General features: G+C 39.6%; 1 protein-coding gene across 1 annotated transcript in view; it reads left to right on the top strand.

Moving 5' to 3' along the window:
* The window catches only part of ARHGAP10 (Rho GTPase activating protein 10), a 371669-nt gene that overhangs the window by 251365 nt on the left and 100343 nt on the right, over window positions 1–19961 (top strand). Inside the window, exons 17-18 of the mRNA XM_036764654.1 lie at window positions 2949–3054; window positions 5243–5402. Of these exons, the coding sequence (XP_036620549.1) occupies window positions 2949–3054; window positions 5243–5402 (266 nt within the window). The remainder of the gene's footprint in view (window positions 1–2948; window positions 3055–5242; window positions 5403–19961) is intronic.

Below are 19961 nucleotides of genomic sequence, written 5' to 3'. Positions count from 1 at the left end.
AGAACCAGTGGATGGAAGTTACAAGGAGGTAGTCATTAGCTCAGTAGAAGAAACTTTCTTACAGCTTGACTTGTTCAAATGAATTTCCTTTTCTTGGAAAGGAGTAAGTTCCTTGTCACTGGAGACGTTCAAAGAGAAGCTATGTAACCAAAAACTTACTTCTTAGTAGGAGTGTCTCAAATAGGGTTTGGATTAGTCTGCTGAGGTCCCTTCTAACTTTGTAATTCTTGGTTAGCTGTGTTCAAATTTCCCTTGATGGAAGGAAGAAAAGAAACAAACATTTAATAAGTATCTACTATGTGCTAGGAACTGTGCTAAATGCTTTTAAAATATTATCTCATTTGAACCTCATTTAAATGAGGAAGGTGGAGACTACATATCTCTTACTATTGGGGAACATTGGTGTTGTCCTTCAGGTTCTTCTTCCTCCCTCTCCCCCTTCCCTTCTCCCCCTCCCCCCACCTTTCCCTTCCCCCTCCTCGCCCTCCTTCTCCTTCACATATAGAAGCACAGTTAATGCTTTGGATGATTTTATTTTTACTATTAAAATAATAAAAAAATTACGGGCACAATAAATCTAGGAAGCTCCAGGAATGGAGTCTTCTGGATAAGTGTTAGTATAGATGCCACATATGTATTGTGCACCTTCAGAAAATTGAGAGATAAAATGTTTAACACTAAACCTATATCCTTCAGTATTTCAGGAGGTGCACGCTGTCATTACTTCAATTTGTCCGTCTAGGGAAGCCAATTAATACCTCTTCTGTGCCATAGTTGATAGTCTTCATGGAGTCAGCTTTTTGTGGTGAGCCTCTCTCTGAGGCCGGTAGTTAGCCTAGGCTGGGCCAAGGTAGTCTTCGTAAGTAATTTTCCCCTCTCCCCACCTTTTTTTTTTTACCCCAGTCAAAATAATTCTGGGTTGTGGTTTTGCCTTGCAAGAGGAATCTTATTCTAAGATTACCACTGAGTCCATACTTTGAGTCTTTCCAGCTTGGTATGAGCACCTTTGAGAGCCTGTTCTCTGTATGACACCTGTGAGCCATGATGAGGTAAAAGCAATCTGAAAAGAGCCTCAGGTGCCAGCTAGTCATTTTACAGATAAAAGTAACTATGTCCCAGGGGGGTTGTGACTATCTTCAGTTATACCAATGGTAAGCTCTTTGAGTGGAGGGGTAGTAAAAGTAGACAAAATATAATTAAATATGTTTTTGTTTAAGAAGGAGGATCTTTTAGTGACTCAGGTATCCTTGTGAGAATCTGTTATATTTTAATGGGAGGGCCTAGAAACGAAAGATTGAGGATAATTAAAATACCAACTTTAACTCTAAATTGGTTTCCCCAATAGGTGGAAAAAACTGATATAGGAAAATATTTTGAGGGAAGGAGGTAACTCTCTTAAAAAGTTAATTTTTAATTATTTTTCAATTGAATTATATCCATACTGTGTATAGTGGATATATGGGTATTATCCCATCTTATGTTACTTAGTGAATAAATAATTTGAAATTTACGTATATCATGTATATGTATGAAGTAACAATTGATAGGAAATGTATACAGATGGAATGCATTTTCTGTGTCCCAGTTTTCAGATTTGTTTGTGATTATAGTACATGTAGTTTCATATTCCTGTGGGTTTTTTTTTTGTGATTTTTTTCAGTTCATCTTATGAATTCTCTGTTAAAAAAAGTCATCACTCTGAAGAACGACAGTACAACAGTTGCTTAAGCCTCAGTGCCCTCAGATTTCTCAACATCTATTTAACATGTGACACTCTTGTGGACAGAGTGTCTGGTTTTCACTCCAGATTGAGAATTTATTTGTTATTATTTCTCTTTTTAATGACTCACCTGCTCTGTTAATTTTACTGTTGTAGCCAGTGATAGATTTAGTTTATTTCTAAGACACCTTTATTCATTTGGTATGTCTTGACATGTGTCACATGATAGCCTTGGCGATGGATGCCGTGGAAAGAGCCTTGGATTTTGGGAGTCTTGGTTTTGAAATCCCTTACCACCCATGTGGTCTAGAGAAGTCATTTGGACTTTCTGTGCCTTAATTTCCTTACCTGTAAAATGAGAGATTGGACCAGATTAATTTCTATTTAACTAGCATTTTAAAAGCTTTTACTATATTCTCGATGCATGGGATATAAAGAAAGAAATGAAACCGCTTCTGCCCTCAGGGAGCTTATATTCTACTCTTGGGAAATAGCTTGTTAAAGCACCGATAAAACCCTCAGGTACCTCCCAGCTCAGTCTGTGATCCCCCGAATTGACTGCTTAACCCATGTGTAATAACAGGCCCTACCTCATAGGGTTACTATGAGGCTATAATGAAATGCTTTGGAGAAAGTGCTTTGCAAACCCTCAGGAGCTATAGAAATGTCATGTTATTATTATTGACTTTAACCTTTCTGAGACCCCATATGATATCCTAGGGGAGTTTTGGAAGGGAGTTTATGTGCTACGCTGTCAGCAAGTCCTAAGTCTTGGTAGAGGCTGATTAATGCAGAAGGCTTTAGGAGCAAAAGAGGACATTCCTTTGCTGCATTTGTCTTTCTTATCTTGGGCCAGTGATCCAGGCATGAGATTTCAGCCTATTTCTTGAGCAGAAACTAAGTGCATGCAGCAAAAGGAAAAAAAATGGCAACAGCTGTCTTTTTAAATATAACCTGGAGGGGGAAGGCATTGGTTTTCAACCCCCCTCTCCCCCTCCTCCCCCGCCCCCCCCCTCCTCCATCACCCCCTACAGTACAAGGAGGGGGGTGATTTCAACCATGGTAGAGAGAGCAGGATCAGTTTGAACAATTGAAAAGAAACAGCTTCATATCTTCCCCGTTTGGAAATAACCAAATGTGGAAAACAAAACTGGTGCATGAGATGTTGATTTTTAGGGGTATTTTTGGTCTGGTATATTTTGACTGACTATCTTATTTATTTTTCCAGAGTGTGGCAGCCCAGAATCTCGAGTCAATGCTATCCATTTCCTGGTCCACAGGCTCCCAGAGAAAAATAAAGAGATGTTGGACATTTTGGTGAAACACTTAACGAAGTAAGCCCCTTCTTCCTTTTTAATTTTGAAATTCCTTTTCTCCACGTGTTGTAGGAGATGGATCATGGTCCTGGTGAGCTGTGTTTGTAGCGAGTAGAGCCGTGGCTCATGTACACAGTACCAGGAACCAAACCTGTAAAAGCAGGCTGGAAGTTTGACTCACAGTGTGTGTCTTGGAGAGGAGTGCTGAAATCTAATATTTCATGAATTTGTATAATTATTTACTTAAGGACATTGCCAGCAACATAGGGTTTGGTTTGAGGGGAAGAAAGGGAATAGGATACTTTTTTCCTCCTTGACTGATTCGGACTGACCGAGGCCTAAAGACTCCTTAGCAGTTTAGGTTAGTTTCACACCTGAATAAGTGTAGGCTGAAGTACATGGCACTGACTTTTTCCAGTCCAGTTAGGAGCAGTATTTCCAAGGGACCCCAGTTTTTCTTTGTCTTATTCTATCATCATCATCACTACTTTTACTCCTGCTATCACCACTACTCTTATTAGAAGGATAATACTTTCAATAAATAACCTAAATATAGGGTAGATCAACAAATAAAACTCTTAAATCCAAGCCCTTTACAATTTGACTAAAATGAAGACAATATGAAATTTAATATTAGAAGAGTAGTATTAGAAAGTAGCCCAGTGTCTACAAAGACCAATAGATTTGCAGTCAGAGATGTGGGCTCAACTCCTGGCTTTGCACTTTGCCCACCTGTGTGACCTTGGGCAATCTACTTCTGTGGGTCCTTAAAATGAGGGGGTTGGACCAGATCATTTCTTAGGTTCCTTCCAGTTATAAATATTTGGCCATAAGAAAAATAAACACTTCACTTGTTCCCTGTCCCCTTCTGAATCTTTCTGTGGTCTTAGCAACTTTCTTCTTTTTTTTTTCTTTAAAATATCTCTCTAGTGACTGTGTATATTCTCATCCTTCTGATCTTATCCTGTGTTGCTTTGTTTAAATCTTTCCATATGTCTTTGTGTTCTTCACATTTGTCCTTTTTCATTTCATGGGAATATCTCGTACCATTATTATCCCATAATCTTTTCACCCCTTTTTATTTATCATCTTTAAACAATATAGAATTTGGGGCACCTAGGTGGCACAGTGAGTAGTGCACCGGCCCTGGAGTCAGGAGGACCTGAGTTCAAATCCCACCTCAGACAGTTGATGCATTTACTAGCTCTGTGACCTTGGGCAAGTCACTTAACCCCAATTGCCCTGCCTTCCCCCCTCCAAAAAAAACCCCAGCAATATAGAATTTGATGGAGATGTTAATGTAAGCAACTTAGAAACATAAACTTTTAGATCTGGAAGGGCCCTTAGAAATGATCTGCTCTAGGGATTCTTAATCATTTTTGGGGGAAACCTTTGAGAGTTTATTGAAGCCTCTGGACCTCTTCTCAAATTTTTTTTTAATATATGAATAAAATACATAAGATTAAAAAGGAAACCAATTATACTGAAATTATAGTCATCAACATATATATAGAGAGATACATGTATGTATCTATGTCTATTATACTGAAATTATAGTTATCAAAAATATATAGATACATATATGTATCTGTTATGTTGAAATTATACTTATCAAAATATATGTATCTGTGTTTATTATAGTTATAATAATAGCTGAAATTATAGTTGTCAAAAATATATAGATGCATGTATGTATCTATGTTTATATATACATATATATCTATATGTGTATGTATGTATTATTTTTTTTTTGCAAACACACCAAGTTCATGGATCCCAGGTTAAGAACCTCTGATTTAGCCCAACACCCTTGCTTTACTAGGAAAGTGAGGCCCAAAGAATTGAAGTAATTTTACCGTAATTTGCACAGCCATTTAGTTAAGAGTTCAGACTTTTGGAAAATATCCTCTAAAACTTGTATTTGACTCCATCAGATCATAGATATGGTTCTAGAAAGGACCTTAGAGGTCTTCTGGTCCTGTTCTTACATTTGATTGAGTCGCAGCGAGGTTAAGGGTTATACCTAAGGTTATACAAGTTGCAAGGCTCAGAGCTGGGATTTGAACCCATGTCCTTTGCTTCCAGATCAGACCCTTTTCCCAGAGTTCCATGAATGTTGGTGTTAAACGTGACATTCTGCATTTCAAGGTGGTGGCAGCTTAATTTTTTTATTCTCTTTTCTTTCCCCTTCTTTTATCACAACAAGTGTTTCAAACCATGCCAAGCAAAATCTCATGACAGTTGCAAATCTGGGAGTGGTGTTTGGACCAACACTGATGAGGCCACAGGAAGAAACAGTTGCTGCCATCATGGACCTGAAGTTTCAGAACATTGTAGTGGAAATCCTTATCGAAAACCATGAAAAGGTAATAGACTTAAATAAGATTTTTTTTTCTGGACCTGAGAAATGCTGTTAAATAAACTCTAGGAGTTCTTTGGTTAAAAGACTACGCTGAACTGTTTTACAGTGTAAATAAACACTTTTCATTGGGTACTTGGATTTGTCTTCCATCTCAAGTCACCAGCACTGCATATGCCAAGGACTTGGCATAGGAAGGCATGCTTGTCAATCATTATCTACTGGTGCTGCATGCAGGGCTGGGCTGGAGTCTGCCCCAATGAGCCATTTGTTAAATTTTCACTCTGAGTACCCTCACCTCCGAAATGGGCAAATGTGGCAAATCAAGGCTTGATTTATTGTTTTGTTGATTCCTAGACTTAAAAAAAGTGATGGAGAAAATGTTTATAATGCAGGTTAAACCTTAAAAGCATGTCCTGCATATGGAGATTTGGTTGTGAAATCTCTACCAGCACACCCTTGTTCTTACAGATCACATATTGGCTTGTGACTAGGAGCAAGTCATAGAACTTGACTCTGCCTCAGTTTTCTTATCCATAAAATGGGAGTATGGATGCTTGCTGTATCTAGCTCACAGGTAGTTGTGAAGAAAGTGTTTTACAAACCTTAAAGTGCTGTTTTAAAGAGAACTGTTCTATTGTCATCATTTTAAATGTTATACTGAGGCACTGAGGGAGATTATAAAAGCTGCTTTTTGTTGACCCCAAAAATTGAATTTATCTCTTATTATTTTGATATAGTCCTGCCTAAAGTCAGGGAATAGACTAGGTGACCCCCAAGATCCCTTGCGATCCTAAGATGTTATGATTCCATAATTACACCATTATGGAATGTGCAGTGTTGGCATGGTGGATGGCCTTACTACAGCTAGACCAGATGTTAGCCAACTCAGCTTTTTTGTAAGATTTTTTTTTTTGAGATATCCATGCGAGTTTGCTTTCTGACTCAGGAATTTCAGTGGCTAATGTCCTTGTTTAAATTGGATGACTGTCAGTATAAAGTGGGGTGCAGAGACCGTATCAGTGTGTGGATGTGATGGTCATTGCTGATTTTCCCACACCCCTCCCTGAAAGGTGACTCTATGTTTTCTCTCCTCCCCACCTTCCCTCTCTTTTTTCAAAATAAATTTTGCGTCTCTTCATATAGCCCATGAAGGAGAAGGCACATGACTAAAGGAAAACAATTTATTCTTAAGCAAGACAATGTGTTTTTTTGGTTTTAGAAATTTTTCCTTACATATGTTGAATGAGCTTTTCTGTGGACCTCCCTTTTATTGCTTCTACTTACATAATTTATGATATTGAATGTAGGGAACTCTCTCTGGTGATGCAGAGCTCAACCAGTCCATGATTTAGCCAATAAATCATGAGAAGTTGCATGAAGAATATGGCAGTTTAGTGACGTGCTTAGGGTCACCCACTAATAGGTGCCTAAGGTAGGATTTAAACACAGGTCTTCCTGTCTCTAAGTGCCTCCATTCTATCTACCGTGGCTCACCAATACAAGAGCTTACTTAATTTTTTCTTTTCAGAATAACATTTCAAAAGAAAGGGAAAATATAAAGAAATATAAACAATAAAGTTAAGGCAGCCTATATTGAAGTCTGAAATTAGAACACAAATTGGTCTTATTATATTCACTGCATCACAGAGCCCTTGCAAATAATTTCTGGATTTTCCTCATAAGAAACCAGTTTTAAATAAGTAATGGAACAGTCCTGGTAGGTTCTGTCGTGTCCTGTGGTCTTAGTTACTGCTTGAGTGCCGACCATTTGCACCATTTTCCAGATCAGCACTTCCTTATGTGAATTCTGAATTCTCCTAGGAAAAAATGGAGATGAAAATCTGTACTGTGAAATTTTAGTGGCTAACGAAGGGCTTTGGTTATTTTCTTTAGCCCAGTTGTAAAAATAGCTTGGTGATCAGCCTAGGAGATTTTACTCCACAACCAGTCATGAATCTCTGCCTCCCTTTATGGTGCTGTCAAACTGTCATTAAACCTCATTAGTGCGCACGAAGCTGTTGAGACAGCTCTGGTGGACGATAGCTGCTATTCATTTGTAGAAAGAGAAATAATTAGGCTGCAGGCTTTGAGATGCTGGTACAGTAGCTCAGCCATCATTCGATTAAATCCCAATTAAGGAACTTTAATGCAATATATTTGTGAGAAATACTGGCTCTGGGGCTTGCCCTTGGATAAAAGGATCACAACTTAATGCAGCACCCTTCCTTCCTTCCTTCCTTCCTTCCTTCCTTCCCTCCTTCCCTCCCTTCCCTCCCTTCCCTCCCTTCCCTCCCTTCTCTTCCTTCCTTCCTTCCTTCCTTCCTCCCTCCCTTCCTTCTTCTTTCCTTCCTTCCTTCCCCTCCTTCTTTCCTTCCTTCCTTCCGTCCCCTTCCTTCCTTCCTCCCCTTCTTCCTTCCTTTCTCTTTTCTTAATTTGAAGCTTGGCAGAGAAATTCACATTTTTCAACTAGGAAGTAAATACCACCTTTACCTTATGGACAGATCTCGCAAGTGTTTCTAAATGGCAGTGAGGAGCTAGTTAAGTAATCCTAGTATACATGCCAGTAGGCTAGCTCATATAGGCCAGAAGCTAAGCGGAGAAGTTTCCATTTCTCATCTCTTAAGTGTTGTAGCTGTTTATTGCTAGAAAATTGATATTAAAGAACTATGGGTAGTAGGGGAAAAAACCAAGTGGAGTGCAGTTTGTAAATTTAAAGACTCAAAAGAATGTTAAATTTGTCAGAACTGACAGAGAGGTGCTGTGGAAGGTAGTAGGTTTGGAAATATTCCATGTGCTGATGTCTTTAAGAGTTGCTGTATGGAAGAGGAGTTTGGCTTAATCAATTTTGCCCCAGCAGGTAGAATAATGGGTAGAAGTTGAAGAGAGGCTGATTGCTATTTTAGGTAAGCAAGAACTTGCTAACAGTTAGAGGTATCTAGCGGTGGAATGCATTACGGTGGGTAGTGGTGACTCTCCCTCCCCTTCCTGCCTTCCCTTTTAGAGGTCTTTGAGTAGAACTAGGTGACCATTTGACTGATTGTGTTGTAAGAGGGCATTCTTTTGTAGCTATGGGTTGCCTTAACTGGCCTCAAAAATTCATTTAACTAATAAATCTCTCTGTTTCTGAGTTATGGTCAATTCTATAGATTTTACTTAATATTCTTTGCTAGAAAGGAAGGTATGAGTAGGTACTTTTTCATGGGAGGCGGTAAAAATATAGGGTAATGACTGTGGCATAAAAATCAAAAGGCATAAATAATACTTTAAATAAAATTAATCAGAGCCAATATGTGTTTGGGGCTGAGACTGGAGAGAGGGTAACATACTCACTCGGAAGGTCATAGTCATCCTTTTTCCCTTAGGGGAAAAGGAAGTAGTGTTTCACAGGCCTTAATTCTTTCCCTTCCTTCTTTTTTCATTTGTTGTTTCTTTCTTCCCTTCTCCCACCTCCTGTTCTTGCTGTCGTTCTTTTCTCAGCAATGTCTTAACTCTGTGGATTCTTTTGAGAGAAAACGGTTTAATCTGACAATGTAAGTTGTGGGCATTGTAGAAGAAAATTCCTTGTGACCTTGGTGACATGAGACATGGGCTTCCTTGTACTCTGATTTATAATCAGTGTTACAGGTGCCTTAGACTTTGGTTAAAAAAGAAAGAGAGAGAGAACATTGGGATTTTCTGTATGAACTGTTCAAAGAAAATGAAAAACTGGTATTTATAACAGAGAGGAAAAGATATATCAAGGAGAAATGGTAAAAATAAAATGGAGAGAGAGGACTCCCCGGATCCCCCCCCACCCCACCCCCCCAAAAAAAGAGACACCTGATAGGAGGGAAAGAGGCCAGAGTCGATGCAGGGGCAGAGATGAGAGAGAGAGACAGAGAGAGAGAGAACGAGAATAAACACAGAAAGAAAGAAGGAAGAAGTTTTTCTTTCCTTTTGTTTCTGTTCCTTCCATCAATTATGGAAAATGTGAGCTCTAGCTAGGAAAATCACTAAAGAAAGAGATGGTAATTGAAAAAAAATATATAATTAAAACTAGCAACTGTAGATGAATTTTGAGCTTGAAAAAGATCTCAAACTATTTTACAAATGTTTAAGGTTTGGTAAAATCCAAAGCACAATTTACCCTAACTCCTTTCCCATTTTTATTAAATCCACATGTACTTTGGAAGAAACTTAATCCATATGTTTTGGTTTCATTTATACATAACACATTAAGATCTTGTTTTACAAGAACTATCAGAGGGCCAAAAAACATTTTCGAGGTCTTTTTTTCCTTTGCAAACCAGGAAATTGTGTGTGTCCCAGGAGAAAACAATACCTTGAACCCCTAGGGATTTTGAATTTGGCCAGAAACTCAGAATACATGAAGTTTACATGAGTTCTTTTCTTGACAGAGTACATCTTGCACACCCTGACTGTGCAGCATAATCAAGTGTCTGATGGACTGAGAATATGTTTATCCAGAATTCAATGACCAGAATGCTGGGCTTGGAATCAGGAAGACCTGAATTCAAATCTTGTCACCAACATTTACTAGCTGTGTGGTCATGGACACATGATTTAACCTTTATAAGGCTATCTCTGTAAAATAGGATTGATAATACCTATGGGACCTCCTGTACAAGGTTTTTGTGGAGATCCAATGAGATAGTATATATGAAGTCCTTCACATACCTTAAAGTGCTATGTAGATGCCAGTTATCATTATTTTTATCACAGATTTCTCTCTACACTTCCTAAGACGAATGACAAAGGTAAGCTGTTATTGGGGACTTAATTTTTTCCGTTTATTTTGAGTTATGTTAATTGAGGACAGTTAGGTGGCACTGTGTGTTTATCGCCTGGGCCTGGAGTCAGGAAGACCTGAGGTCCAATCCAGATTCAGACACCTACTAGCTGTGTGACCTTGGGCAAGTCATTTAACCCTCAGTTTCCTCATCTATAAAACGAGCTGGAGAAGAAAATGGCAAGCCACTCCAGTATCTTTTCCAAAAAAAATCCAAGGTCCCAAAGAGTTGGAGACACTGAAATGACTGAGTAGCAACAAAAAATATCCCTGATTGCCTTTGTGTTTTATACCATGGTTATTTCCTAGTACACTCTGCCCCTGCTCCATTCACTAATAATAAAAAGAGATTCAAACAAATCAACAGAATGACCATACTGCATGGTGCATGCGACCCTCCACACCCATAAAGAGTATGTTCCGTTGTCTGTTCTGTGTATTGAGGTTACTTTGAGTTGTCACCCGTGACTGTTGTTTTTGTTTACCTTATTATGGTCATTGTATTGTTGCTGTCCTGGTTCTGTTTGCTTCTCAGTAACCTTTTTAAAAAGCATCGACTGGGGAGTACAATGTCAGATTTAGATTTGGGAGGGATCTTAGAGATCATCTATTCCAGTCCCACATTTTATAGGATGGGGAAACTAGGCACCAGAGAAGGGCCTAAGCAACTTGCCCAGAGTCAAGCAGGTGGGGCAATAGATATGATCTAAACTTAAGTCTTCTGATTTCAAATCTAGCACTCTTTTACTGAGTTGGTGCATTAGCCCCTTCCTCTCCTTCTTAAATCTCCCATGAGAATTGAAGTTCATATCACTGCTTGCTAGTGAGGATTCCCAGGCTTCTTCCTGAATAAGAAAAGAGAGATGATATTGTGGTCATTGTGGTTCATGGAAAGCGCAGAGTCAGTGTGGTCTTGTTGCTGAAGTGTTGGACCTGGCTTCAGGAGGACCTGGGTTCATGTTCTGATACTAGGAGTGAGTTCGAGGCAAATCAGTTTCCTCAACCTGCCATCTCCTCCAGTTGTTACCCAGTGGAAAGAATACTGCATTGGGAGTCAGAGGAAGAAGGCTCAATCCGTACTCCCAGTGTGACCTGGGGAAGGTCATTTAGCCACTTTGGGTCTGAGCTCCCTTATCTGTAAAGTGAGTGGGGTACCTATGTGCCCTTCTTAAACTTTTTCCACTTGTGACCCCTTAAGCGCTTCTTAAACTGGGGGTTTGTGAACCCCCAGCACTGAATTGTCTCTGAAATTCTTTCTGTTTCTCAGTCTGTGATCCCACAATCTGTAGTAACCCTTTTTCATAGGGTTGTCATGAGTATCAAATGAAATAATGTACATAAAGCAGTTTGCAAGCCTTAAAGTACTATCAAAATTATGATTATGACTATTATTATGGTCTACAACATTTAAAATGGATACTTGTATCATGCATATATGGTTTCACTTAACTGGAAGACCTCGTTCTCTGAGTTTATGGGTAAATAGGAAGGTCTTTCCTTCCTTCCTTCTCTCTTCCTCTCTCTTTCTTTCTTTCTCTTTCTCTCTTTCTTTCTCCTCTCTCTTTCCCTCCCTTCCTTCCTTCCTTCCTTTCTTTCCTTCCTTCCTTCCCTCCTTCCCTCCCTCCTTTTTTTCCTCTTCTTTCTTTCCCCCTTTTTGGGTGCTATTTTCATGGTCAGATTGTTAGGTATTTAAATATTTTAATTGGATTTTTCGATACAGTATTCAAAATGTGGTGCTATAGATTGACCTCAACTTTGGGTAATGAATGTTCCAGGCTGCTTGTCTCCATCTGTCACTACAGTCTCAGTATTTTTGTGTGATAGTCAGCAGCTTTGGAAATTTTGGTTGTTACAGCTCTTATGTGCATTTCTCCATCCTGAGATGATAACGAAGGCGGCACATATGATTTTCATATCCAGGCCAATCTGACGAGCATTTATTTAGCGCCTACTACGTACAAGATATTACGTTAAGTGGCAGAATGCCGGCATGCACACATATATGTGTATGTGCACACATACTCAGTTCTGGACTTCAGTGAACTAGCATTCCTTTGGGAAGATGAAATCTGTAAGTAGACAAGTATGTGCATAGTTGTTTGAAGATGAGGAAGGAGCGCTGATAACTGGGGGGATGGGAAAGGCTTCTTGAAGGAACCAGTGCATTGATTGATTGAAGGAAACAAGAGGCTTTGAAAGGTGCTGGCGTAAGGAGAGCATGCATCTCTTTTTGGGGATTCGAAGCACTCTGCTAAAATAAACACTTTATGAGGAAGGCAGAGATGGCAAGAAATTATATCATGTTAATGATGAGATTTTCAGAATCAAGCCTCTTTTAAAAAAGATTTTATTGTAGCTCTTCTCCCATTCCCTCTGCCCCCTCCCCTGTTGCTGTTAGGTTGAGAAGAAAGAGTTAAACTTAAAGAATATTGACTTGACAGCATGACCCTGTACTCTCCTCTCCTGCTTGGGAGATGGCAGGCCCCAGAGCGAAAGCCCCAGGAGAGCAGAACTGCAGGAGGCTTCTGCTGGTACTGGAGTAAATCCTTGCTGACTCAGGGTGCAGAAGGAGATTGATGTTTTTTTGCATGTGGCCATTGTGTGAATTTGTTTTTCTTGACTTTGCATATTTTTTATCAGGGTTTTGTTTTTCTTTTCTTTCTTTTTTTTTTTCCTAATGAGGAGGGGAGGTAGGGGAGAGAGAGAAAATAGATTTTTGTTAATTGAAAATAAATTATATTAAAAATAAACATTGATCTCATTTCCTGGTAACTCCCTCCTTCAAATCTCCAAATTACTAAGAACCCTCCTTTGTGACAAAGACACATTAAGCAAACTAAGTCAACTCGTTGGCTGTGTCTGATAATGTACGTCTCGTTCTACACCTGTACCTATATTCTGCTGCCTCTCTGAAAAGAGGCATGCTTTCACTGTTAGGCCTCTGAAGTCACCATTGGTCATTTCATCGATCAGGGTTCTGATGTCTCCTATCATGTTTTCCTTTAAACTACTGTGGTTATTGGGTGACTTGTTCTCCTGGTTCTACTTCATTTTCTCTGCATAGTGATTGTAAAAGTGAGGCAGCTCCAACCCACAAACATTAATCAGGGGCCTTCTTTGTGCTAGGCCCCTGAAATACAAAGATAAAATGAAAAAACAGTCCCTCCCCTCAAAGGGCTTCCCTTCTTCTGACAGAGCTTTTTGGCAGCTTAATCAAGGTCTTTCTTAGCAGGAAAGGGTGCTTGCAACTGGCATCTGGCTTTATTTCCTAGTTCTTTTTCCAACAGATGCTTCTTTGTGCACAGTTGTGCCTCCTCCTATTATGGAAGTAGGGAAGGTGAGAAAGGGATCTCTGTTTTCAACCATGTGTCCCACACAAGCCTGAGAATATTGAATCACACTCACCTGCAGCGGACTTAACAACTTGGAATGACTTGACACTCATTAACCTTTGGAAAGCTTGGTGGAACTATGCTCTGCCCAGCCGTGATGAACGTGGGGGAAAAATCTGACTTCCTAGAACATGTAAAAAATTGCTTATGCCTGTTTTTCAGCAAAGTGCAATAGCCCTAAGAGGGGCCAGGTCTGTGTGGGATATTGCAACACCAGGAATTCTGAGTGAGAGTGTGTGGAGGGTTCCATCAGAATCTATCACTCCAAACAACAGAAGATCCCTGGGCTCAGGGCCCCACTGAAAGGAACAGGGCTATCATTTTCACATGAGACACAACAAATTTAATTCCTGGGCAAGCTCCTTTCCATCAGGAATCAGCAACTTAGTGCTTTCAAAAATCTTTTTTTTTTTTAAACAGAGGAAGAGAATAGAGAGGAATTGTCAAATAGACCAGCCTGAATTCTCCTTGATACCATGAAGCAGGCACTAGGTTGCCAAGCAACAACACTGTCGATTTTCAGATGTGGAAAAATAAATCTCTTTTTAAAAAAATTCAGGAAGCTTTACGTCTCTGTAGTGAGTGACTGTTCAATATAGAAGTCACTGCCCCATAGCCAGTGTTTCGACAAATGACCGGCTATTTTCCCCCCTAAGAATTTGCAGGAAAGATGGTTCTTTTGGCCTCTCTCTGTAGTCTTCTTTCCCAGTCATGTTCATCTCAGTAAACCCTTATGTTTTCTGGGGCTTCGAAAAATGGGGCTGTGAGCAGTTAGAAATCAAAAAGCATTCTGAGTGTTCTTTAAAGAGAAGCAGAACGATGAGCAACAGCATCATCTCCTTTATTTCTATATAAATATATGTGTAAGTTCTGCTTTTTACCAAACCAGGAATCCTGTTTGCTCAGAGATGAAGGATTGTGCTCCTGGAGAAGAGAAATCTGAATGGGGAATAGTCAGGCAGTCTTCCAAGACTGTTGGATGGACAGTGTAGGGTAACAGATTTAAAATCTACTTGAAGAAGAGTTCTTAAATGTTAGAGCTGTTCCGTAGAGGAATTAGAGCCAGTTAGGTGGTACAGTGGATAGAACACTGGACCTGGAGTCAGGAAGATCTGAGTTCAAATCTCGCCTCAGATTCTTACTAGCTACGTGACTTGGACACGTCCATTAACCCGACTCCCTCAGTTTCATCATCTGTAATGTTATAATAGCATCCACCTCCCAGAGTTGTTGGGAGGATCAAATGAAATCATATTTATAAAGTGCTTTGCAAACCTCAAGGCACCCTATAAATGCTAACTGTTATTATTAGGAGTAGACTGCCTTGTGTAACAACGTTACTTGGAGCTACTGTGGAAGTGTAAGGCCAATAACACCAGCACACAGGAGGGCTGCTAGCACAGGTTCTTTGATCTGCTTTTTGAAGGACAGCAACTTTAAGGGGTTAACAGTCTTACTTTAGTTCAACATACATGTATCATTCACTTAGTTCAGGGGGAAAAGCCAGCACCCTGGACTTCAGAGAGAATACAAATAGTAATTACAAGCAGAAATTATAAACAGAGCAAAATAACAAATCAACAGACAGGCTTCTATCTTTCTGACCAAGGCATTACACACATAGTTACCAGAGAGAGAAGCACCAACATATGCGATTTCAAAACAGGGGTGGTGATGCAGGGTGGGCTCCTTAAGGGCTACCCAGAGTCTCATCTGGCAGAATCACAGGAATACTATTCCAGTGAGTGAGCCCCAATACAAAAGTAACCCCAGAGTATATATATATACACTTCTTTAGGATTAGAGGGTGTCACAACCATGCAACTCAAACCCCTGTGACCGAGGCCTTCCTGTCATCAAAGCAGGTCATCAAAGACTCCCCATTCAATCAAAGACTCCTGATTGAAACAAAGGCAAAACTCAATCCAAGGCACTTGATTGCCTTAGTGCTGAGAAGCACTCAACCAAAAGACAACAAAAAGTCCCACTTTGCTTGCCATTAAATTTGAAAGGCAAGACTCATCAAAGGTATTTGACTGCCTTAGTGCTGAGAAGTGCTCCTAAACAAAAAACAAAGGCAAGAAGTCCCACTCTGCTTGCCATCACACTTTGGTGTGGTGGAGATTAGATAGTGTTGCTGGAACTCTTCAGGAAGAGGTTGGTTATTTGATTATTTGTTAAGAATTTTGCAAAGGTATTCATAAAGGAGCATAACATAATGAAAAGAGCCTGGGTTCTGGAGTTAGAGGATCTGGGTTCAAATTTTGTCTCTGCTGTTCACTACTTGCATGAGCTTGTAATTTAACCTCTGTGGCCCTCGCTTTGCTTATCTGTGAAATCAAGGGGTTATACTAGGTAATCTCCGAAGACCCTTTCCTCTCAGCTCTAAATTTGTGATTCTTTGGTTTGGGCAGAAGTTGGCTAAGTGACCTCTGAGGTCACTTTACTTAAAAGCAGTTATCACTTGGCATAGTGGTGTGTGCTGGTATATGCTGGTAGTCACTGCTGTAGGGAAGCTGAGGCTGGTGGATCTCATGAGTTCTGGAGGTCTGAGTTAGGGTGGGGCCATATCCTATCTAGAGTCTGCACTAAATCTGTTACCAATATGGTAAGTCTTCAAGAGTGGAAGACAACCAGGATGCCTAAGGAAGAGTGATCTAGAGCAGGTTAATCAGTACTAAAATTGCAGGAACTATATAAACACAACTACAAAACACTTTTAACACAAATAATGTCAGATCTAAACAAATGGAAAAATATTAATTGTTCATGGGTAGGCTGAGCCAATATAATAAAATGACAGTTCTACCTAACTTAATCTACTTCTTCAGTGCCATAACAACCAAACTACCAAAAAATTATTTTATAGAGCTAGAAAAAAAATCATAACAGAATTCATCAGGAAGAAATCAATAATTTCAAGGGAATTGATAAAAAAATTGTAAAGGAAGGTGTTCCAGCCATACCAGATCTCAAATGGTAAAGTGGTAATTATCTAAACCCTCTAGTACTGGTTGAGAAATAGAATGGCAGATCAGGGGAATAGATTAGGTACACAATACATTATAATAAATGTCTGTAGTAATCTAGTATATGATAAGCTCAAAGATCCAGGCTTTTGGGACAGAAACTCATTTTTTGAGACAAACTGCTGGGAAAACTAGAAAATATTATTACAGAAACTAGGTATTGACCAACATCTCACACTGTATACCAAGATAAGGTCAAAATGGGTACCTGATTTACACCTACAGGATGATACCATAAGCAGATTAGGAGAGAATGGAGTAGTTTCTCTCTTAGATGTATGGATAAGATGGGGAGACTCAGTTTAAAAACAAAAACACTAACAGGACAGTTACTGGGCACCCACTATATTCAAGGCCATGTGCTAGGGTGGTAGATGTGAGGAGGAAAATGAAGCCGTTCCTGCCTTCACAGGTCCTATGTTCCACTGAAAGAGGCCTTTCAAATATTAAGATTCTATACTTGATTATTTCATCTGGTCATAGTTGTGTCTTCTGGAGAAAAGCAGAAATCTAACACCCCCCCCCCGAAAAATATAATGAGGTGCTTCAAAAGCAGTAGTGAACACCCCAAAGAATCATAGGGGAAGAGAGGTTAGAGATCATCAGATCTAACTTCCGCTCATTTTCATGGAAGATGTTTAAGCCAGAATCCTGTAGGAAGGATTCTTATTCAGGTGTGGGTCACACTTGACAAGCCCTGAAATTCTATGCCTCAGCGATCATCCTTATCTTGGACTTGAAGATGTATATCCCTTTCTCAGTTTACTTCCTTTTACATTCTTCTGTAATGGGAGGAGGCTGTGTATATTTGGACGTTTGGCATCTACATGACCCTTGTGTCACACATGTCTGGGGCACGGAGAGCTCATATTTCTTTATGGGGATGTCACACTTCTTCTGGCTCAAACCTCCACCCAGAAACCTGAGAAGGTCTCAGCTTTGGACAGTCCATTCAGCTGGCACAGACTCCCATTTATAATAGCAAAAGGAAGGTTTTGTTGATAGAAAAGAAAAAAAATCAACAAACATTGTATTTTACAATAAAACTATGATTACAGTCATTCAACTGTTTGAGAGCTAGTGGCACAGACTTTGCAAACCATAAGATGCAATATAAATGCTAGCTGTACTTTTTTTTTCAGAGAAAAGAACTAGGTCAAGGAATGGAAGTTATACTTTCTAATAATTAGAATAGTAATGAAGCGGTCTATTTTGTTAGGTAATGAGCTTCTGTTGCTAGAGGTATTTGAGCAGAGATTGGATGACTATCTCTCTGGGGTGCTGTGGAAGGGATGCTTGCCATACATGGGATGTCAGACTAGGTGGCCTTCTAAGATGACCCCAAAATTCTATGCTTCTGTCAGCCTGCTTGTGTTATTCCAATCTCGATGCCCCTTCAACCACTTGACATTAGGTTTGGAAATCAGGCAGTCAATCCAGTTTTTATTAAATGCTTACTATGTGCCAGGTCCTGTGCTAAGCAGTGGGGGTATGAAGAAAAAACAGCAGTCTCTGTCCTCAAGGTCCTTGCCTTCTAATGGAGGACACCCTCTCTGTCTTGTCCATTCTCATCCCTTCTCTTCCAGAGGCCAAATGAAAGTAGAAGTCATCCTGACTTGGAGGCCAGCTCTCCAACCACTACATTACCACATTGTGATTTTAATATTGTAGGTGCTTAATAAATGTTTGGCAGGTTGAATTGGATAGTCAGATTATCCAAGCTCTGGTCCTCATTAAGGCAGCTTGGGGAAGGCAGAAGGAAGGCAGAGTTCAGAATCCTCTGTTCAGATGAAGCTTTGAGATCTTTGTAGAAAACAGCTCATCAGTAGAGCAGGACCAAGTGCCTTCCAGTCAGTCTTCCATATCAGATTGTTCAATTTTCTCATGTGTAAAGTGATGCAGCAGTTTCCTGAGTTCTCCCCCCTTCAGCAGCATGTTCAGATAAACTAGTGGGGCTTTAAATCCTCAGAAGGAAAGTCTTATATAGGTAAACAACATGTGACATTTGTACTGTGTTGAAGAGGCTTTGTTATTGCGGAGGGTGGAACGAGAATGAATAGGTAGAATTTATAGGGAGGCACGCTTCATCTCAGTATAAGAAAAAACTTGATAACCATTCTCACAATTGAGCGGACTGACTTCCTGTACCCGGAAGTATCCAAGTGGAGTGAAGGTGACCATATGTCAGGGAGGTTACAGAAACCAGAGCCTTGCCTTGTGTGGAAGCTTGGGTTAGGTGACCTCTGCAGTGTCTTCCAAATGCTTTGACCAAGTTTCCTTCATGAAATAAATCCCAAGATCAGGAAATCAACAAGTCATAAAATAAAAGAATACCTATGTTGCTTTTTAATTAAAAGTAGAAAATGTTTACTCTAGTTCCATAAAATCAATTGAAATATACTGTACGTATTTTACAGAGGTCCAGTTGATCTATAAAGAATTAATAGTCCCATGGATTACAAGTCATTTATCAAAATATGGCCTTTCTAAAACTAATGTGCTTGCTATAGGGAACATTCAGTTAGTAATAATTTTGCATCCCTTCTTAGAATATAGAAGGCCTTCCTTTTCCCATGTGATATGAATGGCACATCTCTCTTTTCTTAAAAAATTTTATTGATATCTTTTGTTTTTCCATCACTTATATTTCGCAACACATACTTCTCTCTCCTTGTCCCAGAAAGCCATTCTTTATAACAAAGAATAAAAGGGGAAAAAGAAATGTCAGCAAAACCAACCAACATATTGAAAAAGTCTGCAGTATGCAGTGCCCAGTACCCATCGTCCTGCAACTCTGCAAAGAAATGCAAAGGTCAGGGGTCCAGGAAGCTTGAATCAATTCTTTTTCTCTGGATAAAATTCCCAATAGCAAACAGAGACATTCATCCTGTAACCTTGGAATGATGCTGCAATTTTCTCAAATTTGGGGTCATTCTTCCTCACTATCATTTAAAAAAAATTACCATTGATGTAGCTACATATTTGAAAAATTTGTAAAAATTTTTTTGAAAAAAAATTTGAAGTCCTTTAGTCATTAGGATTTTGGAGAGCAGGTGTCTTTTGGATTTGCTCTTCTTGTGTATCTTTGATGTGTTCTTTCCATTCTTGAATCATCTCAAAGGGACCCTTTAAAGGCAAAATAACTTTAAAAAGGGCGGCCTGGAGGGCGAGTGCACAGATATCTAGAAATGGGTCTCTTGTCTTTAGAGCATCCTCAGGACTTTTGCCCCAGCTGGTGGTACCCTCTTCCACTTCCCCTTAGTTTGTTTCTCTGCATCAGTATCACATTTGGGTCTCCTTTATGAAAATCAGTGCATCTCAATAGATTGTCTAGAAAAGCAGGATTGCCTGTA

This window comes from Trichosurus vulpecula, chromosome 6 (assembly GCF_011100635.1).
Source record: "Trichosurus vulpecula isolate mTriVul1 chromosome 6, mTriVul1.pri, whole genome shotgun sequence".
In the NCBI taxonomy this organism is placed as follows: Eukaryota; Metazoa; Chordata; class Mammalia; order Diprotodontia; family Phalangeridae; genus Trichosurus; species Trichosurus vulpecula.
Note: the sequence above shows the minus strand (reverse complement) of the source record. Positions and strands in the feature narration are given on the sequence as shown.